This window comes from Microtus oregoni, unplaced genomic scaffold (assembly GCF_018167655.1).
Source record: "Microtus oregoni isolate MIOR12 unplaced genomic scaffold, Mior012 000022F_ref0000154, whole genome shotgun sequence".
Classification (NCBI taxonomy): domain Eukaryota; kingdom Metazoa; phylum Chordata; class Mammalia; order Rodentia; family Cricetidae; genus Microtus; species Microtus oregoni.
In genome coordinates, this window is record NW_024543081.1 from 34,774,141 (window position 1) to 34,789,140 (window position 15,000).

The 15,000-nt window shown below is 39.7% G+C and overlaps 1 protein-coding gene across 1 annotated transcript in view; it reads right to left on the reverse strand.

Annotated features, from left to right (window-relative positions):
- The window catches only part of Col14a1 (collagen type XIV alpha 1 chain), a 181,500-nt gene that overhangs the window by 62,915 nt on the left and 103,585 nt on the right, over positions 1 to 15,000 (reverse strand). The window contains exons 25-33 of the mRNA XM_041672101.1: positions 13,201 to 13,257; positions 7,929 to 8,068; positions 7,104 to 7,227; positions 6,641 to 6,784; positions 5,220 to 5,384; positions 4,584 to 4,622; positions 2,718 to 2,856; positions 1,655 to 1,797; positions 789 to 898 (exon numbers count right to left, since the gene is read on the reverse strand). Of these exons, the coding sequence (XP_041528035.1) occupies positions 789 to 898; positions 1,655 to 1,797; positions 2,718 to 2,856; positions 4,584 to 4,622; positions 5,220 to 5,384; positions 6,641 to 6,784; positions 7,104 to 7,227; positions 7,929 to 8,068; positions 13,201 to 13,257 (1,061 nt within the window). The remainder of the gene's footprint in view (positions 1 to 788; positions 899 to 1,654; positions 1,798 to 2,717; positions 2,857 to 4,583; positions 4,623 to 5,219; positions 5,385 to 6,640; positions 6,785 to 7,103; positions 7,228 to 7,928; positions 8,069 to 13,200; positions 13,258 to 15,000) is intronic.

Here is a 15,000-nt window from a genome sequence, read left to right on the forward strand (position 1 = left end):
AAATGCTTTTCATCTCCTCTACTCTTTTCCCTGGCCGCTTTGCAATGCTCTCCACACAACTAAGAAAAGCATCACACCAGGATTCTAATAAATTTCAAAAACCTGCTAATGGAACTTTTATTTTTTTTTTAAGTTTTTAAAAGATATTTATTTGTGTCTTAAATTGGTGTTTGAAAAGCAAACCTATATTTTATGTCATGTTGTTCTTTGATTCAATTCACTTAGCATTTTAGAATTCATCACTTAAAAGTCCCTAAATGTTTCATCTGCTTCTTATAGTGGCCTCTCTTAACATAGTATTCTTGATGCATCTCTTTCTACTGTATCACTTTGAAAAATAAAAATGCATCTCTAGCATGGAGAGTTGTCTATAAGACAACATAACAAACTGCTAGAAGCACGGAAGGCTGATGCCTACTAGAATTTTGTGTATCTAAGAGCATTCCGTAGGAAAATGGAAAGTGAAATTTGGTAGACACCCAGCAATAATTGCACAGCATCTGTCTGAAAGTTTACAAACTTAAGCTGACCATGCTTGAGAGTGACCCAGCTTCTGATGCTACTTTCTCCAGTGGGTTTTAGGAGAAACTGGTTTCTCCTAATGGAACTTTTAATTAGTAAACCTTCACTTGTACCCTCTGCCTGCTCACACACACACTTTTCAGATAGGTATACAAGCCTATCAAACAAGAAACAGTAAGTTTTCACATGTAATCCTTATTAATTATACAGTATGCAGTAAAGATACCAAAACAACAACAACAAAAGCATAGAAGATCCTCACTAACCTTATGAAAGCTTCCATAGAACATTTTCCTGATGTCAGGTCCTTCAAAAGTAACAGTCTGAAAATCTCCAGTATAGTCATAGTTGAAATAAGTCAGAGTTTTCCCTCCATCTAGTCAAATAAAGAAAAGTCAAAATATTTCAGAAATGCTTAAATAGATGATTAACTTTTTCCTAAAATTTAACTTGACAGAAAATAATGAATTCATCATTTAGAAATCACATCTAAAACAAAATGAGGGAAATGAGACACTGAACAGTCCTCAGGTGGTTACAGGCATTCAGGTGACTAAAGTACTTGACTCCATGATGTGACGGTAGTGAGACCAGGAACCCACATGTTCCCTCCCCTTACACCTCTCCGCCTAAACTCTTATACACGTCATCTCTGGAGAGAGGTCATCAAAGCTCAGGGTAAAAGAAGATAATGAGAGAGGACATTATCAATAAATATTATGAAAGAAAAACTGGGCACTTTTTCTTACTAGCCCACTACAGACAGTTGCTTTCCCAGGACGTGACACATTACCACACTGATGTCTGCTTTATTATGAACACACAGAGGCAAGTGTCCTCAACTTCCGTCCTTTGTTTTATAAGAAATTTTCATTATTAAAACTAAAGATTTTTATATTAACAGTGCTTCCCCTTACTATTCATCTGAGCCTAAGGTTGGCACAAAGCAGGGACTCAACAATGAGCATTTCTTGAAAGAATAGGTTAATAAGAGGAATGAATCAATGATTTCATAGTTCACTGTGTGTTGTTTATACATTGCATACGTTATGTTACAACATGAGAGGGCAAGATGGCATGCCCCATGCGTGATCGTGTATGTAGCAAATGTGACACACAGAAATATACTTACTGTCTAAAATGATCCCAACCAGTGGGTCAGAATTTTTATTTAAGATCTCCCAAAGAGCAAATGGTTCCTGTGGAGTGTCAGGAAGAATCCGGAACAGGAAACTCATTGTGTAGTCAGAAGGAAGCCCTTCCGGATGCAGATACCTGAAGATGAAATAAAAATAATGCCCTCTTGTAACTTAAAAAAGTCATCCTGTGCCCATAAAGTCACATATTTTCACCACAGAAGCTTGGAAAGACAAAAGGAGACCGCCACGAATCCCCACCAGATCACTGTTTAGGTTGCCTGGCTCTCCAGATTTGGGGAGTTTTGCCCAGCTTCCTTCTCCCAATTCACTTCTGGAGTGCCTGTATTAGAGATGTAAACCATGGCATCCGTGTTTTCCCATGACTCCAGGTATGTAAACTCAGCTCATCCGGCTTGCATAGCAAAAACATTTATCAGCTGAATCGTCTCCCTGCCCTAACTGTGGATTTCATCTCAAGTCATGGGTGTCTCTAAACTTTCATTTCAGAGTTTCAGAGCTGTTTAGAGGCCTGAGACTTAGTATAAATCAGGATTCAAAAAACATATGGTCCACCCTATTACCATGTATGCATCCATTATTTTTATATGTTTTCACAGATGAAACCATGCTAAGCTTCACCCAGCATTATAAGATGGGTCTGATGTTTATGTTAAATTTTCAACAATTTATTTTCTGTGTATAGATGCTTTGTAGGTCTGTGAACTCACACGTGTGTGCCTATTGCCCAGAGAAGTCAGAAGAAGTTACCAGATTCCCTGGAAGCGGAGTTACAGACAGCTGTGATCTGTTAAGTAGGTGCTGGGAATTGAACCCAGGTCCTTTGGAAGAACAGTTACTAGCGCTCTTAATTGCTGGCTGAGCTACATTTTCAGTCCCAGGACTGTTTTTAGATAAAGAACTATAAACGTCATTTTCTCTAAACATCATAGAAAATCTTACCAGAAACTATTACAGTAAATTACAAATTGACATCATTTTTATATTGAGATATAATAAACATATAATTAACTTTAGCATCTTGCCAGGAAAACATACTTGGTTGGCTGGGAAACCAGAGCATCTTTGTGGATTTGATAGCATGGGAACAAATTGAAGGTGCCAGGTTCCATAGAAACTCCTTCTACTGCAGAAAAATCCTTTTCAACTAAACCAAACATTTCCATCATCTTAAATCCTAAGGTGGTGAGAGAGGATAGAAGAACAAACAGGAACTTAAATTATTTTAAATTTTCTACTAAATAATTAAACACAGACAGATTTACCCAAACAAATATTAATCAATATTGGTATTTAAAATGTGACGATGATGAGGATTTGCTGAATCTATAGATTGCTTTTGGTAGAATGGCATTTTTACTACACTAATCCTACTCATCCATGACAATGGGAGATCATTCCACCTTCTGATATCCTCTTCAGTTTTATTTTGCAATATCTTAAGGTTTTTGCCCTACAAGTATTCACTTTTTTGATCAGTTACCCCGTGATATTTTTTATAGGCTATTGTGAAAGATGTTATTCCCCTCATTTCTTTCTTAGTATGTTTGTCATTTGTCTGTACAAAGGTTACTTATTTTTTTTAAGTTATTTTGTATCCAACTACTTTGATAAAAAGTGTTTATCAGCTACAGAAGTCTCCTGGTGTAACTTTTGGGTTACTGATATATGTAATAATATTGTTTACAAATAAAGATACTTTGACTTCTTCCCTTCCTATTTGCATCCCTTTTATCTCCGTAAGTGTTCCATAAGCAAGCTATAATCCTTGTAACAACAGAGGTTAGGTGTAGAGCAAGGGACTAAAGAAACAGATCTCCCTAGGAAGGGAGAATAAGATAGTTGGATGGATGAGGAGGACAGAAGTGGGAGGACTGAATGGGGAAGCAGAAGGAAGAAGGGAGCAGAGGAGTTGGATACAGAGAGGAACAGCTACAAGTGAGGATCACTGGAGGAGTCATATGGAAACATCAAGCAGTAGAAGCTTCTTGTGTTGGGGGTGGGACAATTGTCCGTATTCTGTCAATTATATGTTAAATAAACACTGATTGGTCAGTAGCCAATGGAATCTCACTGGAGACACCCTTGATTTTGTTAATTTGCATACTCTCTGTTATTTGGTTAGTTTGGATAAAGGTTTGTCTATTTTGTTGATTTTCTCAGAGAACCAACTCTTTGTCTTATTGATTCTTTGTATTGTTTTCTTTGTTTCTATTTTGTTGATTTCAGCTCTCAATTTGATTATTTCCTGTCCTTTTGTGTGAGTTTGCTTCATTTTGTTCTATAGCTTCCAGGTGTTCTGTTAACTCAGTAGTGTGGCCTTTATCCAACTTCTTTATGTAGTCATTTAGGCTACGAACTTCCCTCTTAACACTGCTTTTATTGTTTCCCATAAGTTTGGGTATGTTGTGTGGTCATTTTCATTGAATTTTAGTCACTGGAGACACTCTTAAGGCCAGTCCCCATGTTCAATAGCAGATGCCAAAACATATGTCTTGTCAGGGATTCCCCCCCCCCAAAAAAAACAATAATAACAACAACGAAAACCTTACAAGTCCTTTGCATTTATATTAAGATACATTAAGACTTCTGTTTTTGTGGGATTCCTGTGTATACAAACGTGTGTGTCTCTGTCTGCACCTATATGTGCCTCTTTTTCTCATGTTTGTTTTGTCCTATTCTTATTTGTTTGTTGTTATATCTTATTTTATTTTATTATTGTTCTTTAGATGCCTATTTGTTCCCTAACAAGAGACACAGTGTGGGTTTCCGATGGGAGGGGAGGAGGGAGGATCTCGGAGAAGTTGGGGAATGGGAAGCTCTTATCAGAATATGATAATATTCAGTATATGAAAAAGTCTACTTTCAATAAAGGAAAATAGGAAACACTGTGACAGTGCGTACCTGCGAGGTCAATTCCATCCTTGTGCACCATTGGGCAGGCTGGAAAACAAGGCAAGGTGGGTGAAAGCCTGGCTCTTGTATCTCCCAAGCATATGCTTTCACTGCGAACTTAACACGACCTTCCCTAAGCGTCCCAGAGCTGAACTCTAACACGCCGTGGCTGTGGTTACCTAATATTCCACTCAGACTCAAGGGCCACACCTTCCAAACCACTCTCCATTAAATCAAGGATTGGCACTTGAAAACACAAGTAGAGAGATGTTCTGATTAAGACATCTTTGAAAATGACTTCCTACCTTTTGTTTGTTTTAAGACAGGGTCTCACTATGTAACCTTATTTGATACTAAGTATTCCAAATTGGCCTCAGACTTGGGGCCATCACCCTGTCCCACACCCCTGTGTTTAATACAAATTGTCATCAATTTGGGGAGATCTTTATCAACAGAAACCACTAAAGGGAGGCGAAAAGACATTTACCTTATATGCTCAAAACCATAGGACTTGACACCTGCATGGTAAATAGCCCTGGGAGCCAATAGCGCTTCCTCAGCTCTAGATGGGACTCCTTATTGAACCAGCATTAGCTAATTCAGATTCTAAACAACACCCAGGAATACAAGCTCTAAAGAACTAACTTGCTGATGCGGTTTCACAGACAAAAGTAATTAATTCATCTTCAATTTTCTTGAAGGCATCGAAATCATCCACAAAGAAGACATGGCGTGCGCTGGGTTTGCTGCCAATCCGAACCAACTCTGAGTAATCAGCATCGGCCACACCAATGGCAAAGATGTTGTAACCTAGGAGCGACAGCGAGCAGCCTTTTGATTACTTTAAGCTTCACAAAACACAAACAAGGCAAGACGCTGGATGCCCAGATTTCCAAAATGTGCTCCTTTAAGAAGCTCATTAGGAGTGGCTAATTCATTTCATACCATTCAGCAGAATTCTTCTTGTGTGTATTTCATTATCTGAGAATTACTCCATCATCTGCTGAAGAAACTTTTCCATTTAAAAAAAAATAAACTCAACAAACCAAGATCCTTAACTGGTGCATAAGTCAGAAAGGTTCCCATTTGAGCAACATATTTAGAGTTGCATATTTTTATTAGTTATTCTGACATCTGAGGCATGAGATGCTATTTAGACAGTCATGGTTTGGCTTTGGTTTGCCTTTGTTGTTGGGATTTTTTTCCCCTTCAGAAGTACAACTGGAGTTCTAGCAGCCTAAATTGGGTCACCATGTAAAAATTGACACGTAGGTATTAAACTACTATTGCTAGGCATATGGTCTCAGTTTCTTTCCTGTGACAAAATATTTTGACAAAAGTCACTTAAGGGAGAAGGGGTCATGGTCCATCACGGCAGGGATGTCACAGCAGCCAGGGAATGGGGGAACTGGTCACATGGCATCCCTCATCGGGAACTGAGAGCAAAGAATACCCATATGCTAATAAACTCATTCCTGCCTTTCAGATCAGGGCTAAGCCTGTGGAAATGGCCCCACCCACCTGCAGCTTGGGCCGTCCCACCTCCATTAATCCGACCAAGAAGACCCCTCACAGGCACATCCAGGGGCCAACCTAACCTAGAGCTTCTGTCATTGAGACTCTCTTTCCAGATTGAGTCTAGAATATGTCAAATTCACAGTAAACAGAAATCATCATACATATTTCATATAACTGACTCTCCGCAGCCATCCTACAAGAATCCTTATTTTGCAGATCAGGAGACAGGGGACTTTCTATAATGAGCCCCTTCCTCTCCTTGGCCCTTCAGAGGGAGGGGTCCTTCCAATAGTATGAATAGTAGCGTGAATCAATACTGGAGTTCCTTAGACAGAGAACCCTGCCGTAACGAATCATACATTGCTCTCCAATAAAAACATGTAATCACAGAACTGTGAATGTATGCAATTTCTAAAAAAAAAAAAAAAAAAACAAAAAAAAAACAAAAACACATAATCCACTGGGGGATATTTAATTAAGCCGATAGGAATGTGTGCTTGGTGCCAACATTGTTCTTAATAGCCATGAGGGTGCATATAGGAAATTACCATCGGCCTGCATCTCCCTGGAGATTTTGTTGACATCATCTTGTGATCTTCCATCAGTGATAACCACGATAACCTTCGGAATGCCTCTCCTCGTACCTGACTCCGCAGTGAACAAGGTATCGCGAACGTACTTGATAGCTTTTCCTGAAACAAAGAACCAACAGTTCCGTTTCACTCCTCATGTGCTTTCACGGACAGAAAAGGGAGGGACAGAGACGTTACATTGGTGAAAAATCCTTGTGTCTTGGGAACTGAGGCTGTCACACAAGGGGAAAGAACCTGTGAGGTATGTGTAAGGCCCTGGATTCCATACTCTTCACCAAAAGAAACAAACACTCCTCGTAACAAAAGTCATTTCTAATGATTACAGTGAGCTTTGTTCGGCCCGTGTTTGTCTCTTTGGGTCTTACCGTGTGCTTTCGCTGGCTATTATTACATAAATGTTTGTCTGCTTGGGTCTTACCTGTTTTAGTATTTCCTCCTTTGTAGGAAATGTGTCTGATTGCGTCAAGAAGTGTCTCTTTGGTTTTGTAAGCATCGAGTTTGAATTCTGTTCTGGGGTCATCAGTGAACTGAACCATTGCCACCTGGAGACACATGAAATCAAGTAACTGCGTGAAGATCAAAAGCCGACAGCTAAAGCCAAGTATATTCTATTTCAAAATCTGGGCTCTCGCTCATTGCTGCATATATTTTTCATACCTTAATTTCCTACAGTTTACTTCTATTCCTGAGGCACTATGGGACAGTTTTGAGTTTATTGCTTCCCTTTTTTTGGGGTGGGGGAGACAATGAGCTATGAATAGCTGCTGGATGAATGAAATAGTTTTATATTCTCCATGATCCTTAGAAACGTGTGACCATGGCCTGGCCTCTGACTTTCAAGACTTCTGTGCCCTTCAGTGCAGGGAGAATAGGATGTGTAAAGAAAATTCTCTGCCTTAATATAAAATAAATGCTACCTAATAGCCTTCCTACCATCTTCAATTTGCTACTCTCAACAGCTCTTGCAGGGACATCTAACTTTTGGATGTTGCAGTATGAGGCTGTCATCTACAAATGTATTGGGCCGCACCATAGCACCATAGCAATCTTGGATACATGTATCCATGGGCAACAAGTTGGACACACCTATAAAGATTAGCATCACAGTACTTTGACTACATCCCCTGACAAGTAGCCACAGTAAGAGACTAAGAAATAACTCCTGGATGCATAGGATAATGTAATGTTTGTCTGGGTAACCTTAGCTGATGGGATAATGTAATCATTGGCTGGTTAACCTCACCTGAGTTCCATCTGCACCAATCTTGTCCAGGGCTCCCACGGTGCTGTACAGAAAATTGATGATCTTATTGAAATTGTCATCGCCAATACTCCAGGATCCATCCACCATGAACACTAGGTCTGCCTTGGCTGCTTTACATACTGAAGACCAAGAATATGTTTTGAGTCAGAGGGAAGAGGAAAATAACGTCTTTATCAAGCCAGAAGACAAGTAGCGGATACCTTCCAGTCACTAAAGCGCTTTCCAAAAGGAAAAGCTTAAGCTATTAAGATTCCCCATCCAGGCTCCTAAAACTCTATCGCCATCATTTCCCTTTGATGCCATTTGAGACTGAAAAGCTTCTGCTGAGCATGTGGGAACAGGGAGGAGAATCAAACCAGCCATCATGGCAAGGAATGAAAATGAGAAATGGGAGACATGGAAGTGAAAGGGACGCAGAGACAGAAGCAAGCAGCAAGCACTGGCTAATGGCCGCAGACGGGAAAGAAGTCTATGCTATCGCACTGTGCGCCGTGTCCTCTGCATGTGGAGTCTGAATCAATACCAGAGGAGTAGAGTTAGGGAGGGAGCCATGCGATATGATGCAATCAGAGAAACTACAATTTGGGCTGGGGATGTGGTTCCACCATAGCTAGAGTGCCCACCCAGGATGCCCCAAACCTTCAGTTTGATCCCACTGCACAAAACTGAGCATGGTCGCCCATGCCTATATACCTGGCATTGAAAAAGTAGAGGCAGGAGGTTTACAAGTTCATGGTCACTCTTGACTAATGACAAGTTTGATGTCAGCCTAAGCTACATGAGACGCTGTCTTTTTAAAAATCTGTAGTTCATTGGCAATAAGCCCAAGCAAACTTTAATTACTGCATTACTCAAAAATTCTTCCTATGTCCTTTTACCATCCACTGCCACGAGCCAAAAAAGGTGCAATAATACTAGTAGATTGACGCCATCATCAGCAGTTACTATGGATACCATAAAAGGCCATACAGTACTATATCAAAGCTCTTCTCCATTGAAAGCCACCTTTCAAAGTCCTCTCTGAGCTGTTTCTCATGATCCAGTCCTCTTTCTCTCGGTAAGTGTGGATCACCATGATTAACTATGTTTTATAATGAAGTACACAATTTGCTCTTCAGTAAAATATTTTCATCTTAGTTCAGTTGCATACAAATATTCTATGAGATAATTCGCCTTTCTCCCTTCTTAAAATCAACAGCCGGGATACGACTGTAGCAACTTCACCCCTGTCTGCTGGGTGAAGATAAATTATCTTCAGTGAGGTCACACTCGAAGACAGTGAGGATCTGGCAAGCTTGCTCTCATGATCTCTGTGACTTACACAATTTTATAGATTCATAATCTGGCTTGAAAGTTGAAAAGACTTATAAGTCTTCTAATTATAATAAGGAAAGTAAACAACATCCTATGTTTCCAAGGAAAGATTAAATAAACATTGTTTCATCTTCAAAATAAAAGCAAAATTCATTTTAAATTTTACTAGTGAAACATTTGCTTAGATTAAAAGAAAATTCATCAACATGCATGAAGAAATTATATTTAGGATATAAAACTGTGTTTTTAATTTTGTTCTTTAATCATTTTTTTCTAATTTTAAAGACTTACCTAATAAGTATCCAGTATAACTTTGATAATTAAAAAAACCTATACTCTAGGTTTTCAAATAAAAAGCCCAGGGCCAGACGTGGGATACCTCTCCTCATGTTGGCCAAGGGTGTCCTAAAAATCTCCAAAACAATACAGGCTATTCCTGTTGCTCTTGGCTGCCCACCAGAACATGACAGTAAGACCCTATTGTTGAAGACACCACACCCTTTGGCCACAGGACACGGAGAAATCATATTTGTACTGCCAGGAAGCTTCCGCCCTGTTGGTTAGCATTCACAGTACCAGAAGGTGCTATGTGGGCCTGCATTAGAGGAAGGTCGTCAACATTTTTACCCAGCTGGGAATACTATGTACCATAACATATGTGTATGCATGGGCTCATCCGTGTGTCTGTGCATGCAAGCATTTGGAGGCCTGAGGTGGATACAGGTGTTTTCTTCAATGGCTCTCTGCCTACAGGGTAGCACCTGGAGCTGGAACTTGACCTTTTTGTTAGACTTGCTGAACTACAAGCTCGAACAATCTGCCCTAGGTTCCAGACATCTTATCGAGGTTCTATGTTGACGCTAGGGTCCAAACTCAAGCCTTCCATGGTAATGCAGTGAGATCTTTACCAACTGATGTTGCGGGAGGTCCTGAGGGTTGGGGGAGGAATTTTATAAGCTCAGGGATCATTTCGAAAAAAAAAAAAGAGGGATGATGGGATAATAGATTTGTAATTGTGAGTTACTGTTTTTAGACAAATATATTGGTATCGATTCTTGTATATTGATACAAAGTTAAACTATATTGACTATTGTATGCATGCATGTTTCTACCTCTGTTTAAAATATTTTTTATGTATTGACATATATTGTATTGATATATATATATTGTACATATTTATCATATTGCAGTGTACATTTCTACCTCTGATTAAGATACTTATATATTGTTTGTGTATTGATATATATTTACCATACTGCAATGTATATTTGTACATTGTTTATATTTGGACGTCATTGTCCTCATTTGTTTCACAGTCATTAATTGTCTTAGTCTTTAAGTTAGATAGATATTGAGAATTATATAGATTAATAGTCATCTAAGTTTGTCATTTATAATTAGACTAATCAGGTTCTTTAGATATATAGAGATTATACTCAGTATAGATAGATAGTCTTCAACCTCTTCAAAGAGCTGTAGAAAATGGCCTTTAATCTAACTCAGAGTTTTGTGGTAGTGAGACACAATTGCTCCTGGCAACACCACTCTATTCCCGAGAGAATGTTGAGCACCAAAGACACTCCACCTGGAGCCTTTCTTTTTGGCAGAACTGGCCTTTGGGCAAAGAAATGCCCATACCTCAACCGCTGACAGAGATACAGAGCATGCATCAATGGATAAAACAGGACTGTCATATCCTGCCAAGACAGGGTAAGATAGTTTTGAAAAGTTGCTTGCCTTTGAAAATGGTATGTCAGTTATGTTAGGCCTTAGCCAAAGTTGGTTGCTTCAACGTTGCTAACGTGACTTTGGGTGATTGCCCAGGTAGCTAGTTGTCTCTGTGATTTGTTGCATGTTTTGGAAGTTGTTTTACTGAACTTCCTAATTACCCAGGTAACATTATTTCCCTTCTCGGATCTTCGATGGGGTTGAAGACTATATAAATGTAGTTACTTTTTTCTCATGACTTGGCCAAGTTATTTATTATACAAGACCTAAGCTAGTTAGAATAGGATATTTGTACTTATTGTATACAATTTCGTAGTAGGTTTAGAACTCTCTTACTTAAACAAAAGGGGGAGGTGTTGCAGGAGGTCCTTCCACTCCTCCAGCCAATAGCCGCTGAGATACTAGCCCATAGGGGCGTGGTCTCTCTCCCTTTAAAAAAGCAGCTACTTCCCTTCTCGTTTTTTTTGCTTCCTGCTCCAGTTTGGGCGACTAGACTCCTTCCTGTTTGCGCAGAGGGCTGTTGTCTGGGACAGTTATCTGTAAGTATTTTCCCCTTTAAATAAATACCACCCTATTAACCATAATTCCAAACTGGTGTGGCATTGTTTATGACTTACGCCTTCAAACTGAGCCACCTCCCTGTCCAAAGTTATCTTTCCTAAGCAACGATTTTATTAGATCATCCTTCCCTTAAGGGATCTTCCTGTGCACCATACTTTTGAAGGATAAATCCTTTATGTTGTGACACGATTCCCTTCGTAACTCTATCTTTACTCTCGTCTGTGTTTCTCATTAAACATTGATGGTTCTCTAAACACAACATTGTGGTTCTAAACACAACATGGACCAGATCACTCTATGCCACTGAGCGCTATTTATTCTGTTATTTATCTCTCAAGTGTAGTGGCATTTCACTTGCATTTTAATAAATAAAGCTTGCCTGAAGATCAGAGTGTAAAACAGCCCCACTGGTCAGCCTTACAGACCAGGCAGTTGTAACATACACCTTTACTCCCAGTAGCCATACTAGTTGCTATAGAAACCGGGAGGTGCATTCATTTTATCCCAGTGGTGCATGCCTTTAATCCCAAACTTAGAAAGGATTGTAAAACAGGAGGAGACAGCTCACAGTTTCAGTTTCATTCTGAGATTCTTGGAGGCAGGATCGCCTTTTTGGACTGAGGTCGAGGTAAGAGGCAGTGACTGAGTCCTTTGCTTTTCTGGTTTTCATGTTGAACCCCAATATCTCTCTGAGTTTTTAGTAATCATGCTTCACTGAAGCTTGTTCAGAGATAGATGAAATTCCTCCCATTTATCCGTCACCAACCAACGGAGCATTAATTCACTCTCTGGCTATCAGAATCCAGTGTCTCCTTTAGAACTCATGCCATTGACAGCATTAGCTAGCTGCCTTAGTGTACATTTCTCGTATAATACTGAAAGTAAAGAGAAAGCAACAGCCATGTGCTATGATGGTATTCCTCATGCCCAACATGAGCACTTTGAAAATAAATAGTAGAGGTAATAAATGCTTGCTAATGGGATAAAAAGTTACTGAGCACTACATTGTTTAGAGGCTTAAATAGTTACCATGGCAACTCCAGCTGTTGAGATGAGAAAAGAACCTGGAGAGGCACTTGGGGGGTAAATTGGAGACCATTCCCCTTGAAATCACAATTATACACTAGCTTTTCACTTGCACTATGTAAGTATGTAACTGTTCTTCCTTGCTGAACAGTCTTTATTCTGAGATTTTTCAATGAAATCAACATCAAGCAATTCTGGAAGAAAAATCCATTTTGTGTATATAATTTATTATTAAGTGGGTTTTTTTCATTGTCAAGGGTTTGAAACACATGAATGTATGTTAAGAAAAAGAGTAGGTAAGACAACAAATATTGTGTATAAATACTTTGGTTTTTTTTCTAAAATTTATATTATTTTTTAATGGTGTGTATTTATTTGTACATGTGAGTGAGATATCCCAGGAAGCCAGGGGCTTTGGAGCACCCTGGAGCTGGAGTTATAGGGTTGGGAGCTGCTTCATGGAGGTGCTGGGAACCAAACTCAAGTCCTCTGCAAAAGCAATGTGTGTTCTTTACTGCTGAGCTGTCTCTCCAGCACCCGCTTTGGTTTTTCCCCTGAATGAATGACTAAAAGCAGCAGACATCTAGGATGGAGAATCCCACTGCCCCTACTGTTCTCTTACCTTCCTTTGCTGGTGGAATGGTTGGAGCAAACGTTGGTGGCTCTGTGGGAAGTGATTCTGTGTAGGAAAAGGACAAAGAGCGCCCATTAGTGATCTCATCACAGAGAAGAGAGGAAAGTAATATAGAAAATCTTTTATTCAAGGTTATCAATGATGTTGATACCTGGCTTCTTGAAGAATTTCATGACTGCTATAAACTAGTCACAGCCTGTGAAAAGTGGCTTTAGCCATCCTTTCTTTGCACACCAAAGGCTTGAAGTGCCATTCCGCCCCCATTCAGTCTGCCCAGCAGGAGTCAATGTAATCAAACTGCCAACTACAAAGTGGTTCTGATGCTGATTTAAGGCAGAAATCCTAGCCTTCATTTGAGATGTAGGTTCTGGCTGTTTTCACATACACAGTGAACTTCATTTCCATTCTGTCTCCCTAACCACTGACCATCAATCCTTGATCCCTGACACTTCTAACCCTTCCCATCCTGTGTCCCCAAGGGGACCAGCTACGAATGAAATGTGATTCACTCTATTCTGTTCAGTGTGCATCTGAAAAAAAAAAAAAGTCTTTCAGTTCTGAGGCCCAAGAATAAATACTTGGTGTGTTCAGATAGTTTCAACCTACACCGTGAAGATGACCTGAGGAAACTTAGGAAGAAGAGTGGCAAAGGACCACGGAGTTGTAGGACCATTAGGCAAAGATAAAGTAATATTTTATTTTTCATTTTCATTAAGACCCGACACTGAAGATTTAGGGGGAAATAAACAGAAAAGCCTTACTCTCCCAGTTTAATATGTGGGAAGTCCCTCTACTAATAATGGCCATTCACAAAGGGGAAGTTCAACTTCAAGTGGCCAACAGCTGGAAGAGTTCGAGCTCTGACAGATGTTACAAAGAGAATTCTGTCATTAGAAGCGATGAGTTTTGTAGTCTCTTCTAATCTGGGGCTCAGTAAAATTAAATTATCTAAGAGGCATGAGTCAACGCCAGAGTATGAGGTAACTGTACATTACTAATAAAGAAAAAAAAATCCATGAACTAATGTTTATGTGAAACAAAGCAAGTCATAGGACACCACGGCAGGAGCCCATTTGTGGGCAAAGTCCAAAGCGTTTTGTGGAAGAAACAACAGTGGTAGAAACATGTCTTTCTAGAAGACGGAAGGAAGACACTTTGCGTGTTGCTGCTGTTTTGTTGTGGATACACGAATCACTGTTGTTTCGAATTCTTTGAGAATTCTAAAATTAAAAAGGAGAGAGAAAAGAGAGAGGGAGAGTTTTTAATACTAAACAATGATTGCAAAACTTTCATTAGATCACTATATAAGCCAGACTTTGGAAGCCTGGCTTAGGACTCTAAATAACTTGAGAACCACGAGTCTTCTTTACTACTAAGCATTTTCTCTCACATAGAAGGTTGAGTCATATCCCCAGTGTCATAAGTAAACTCAGAATCAAATCAAGAGGCAGTTTGTTTGGACAGAACTTCTGGCCAAAGAATCTCTTGGGTATGAAGAGCGCACACCCGGATGCCATGTGTGTATCCTCTTTACGTGGCACACAGATGGTCCTGCCTTCAGCCATACGAGGGGCTGCCACAGAGCCGACAAACTGTCCTGATCTGCATTGCCTCAGAAAGTTGAACTAGAACCAGGGGATGGAAGCTACAAGAAGACAGATGTTTTCCATATCAGGAAAATATTTACATCAAACTAAGAGATCCCAATTGGAATTAACCCTGGGTTGGTAGCTAACAGTTGTTGAAATTAAGGTTAGGGGTTGCTAAAGTAGACCAGAGGTCACAAAC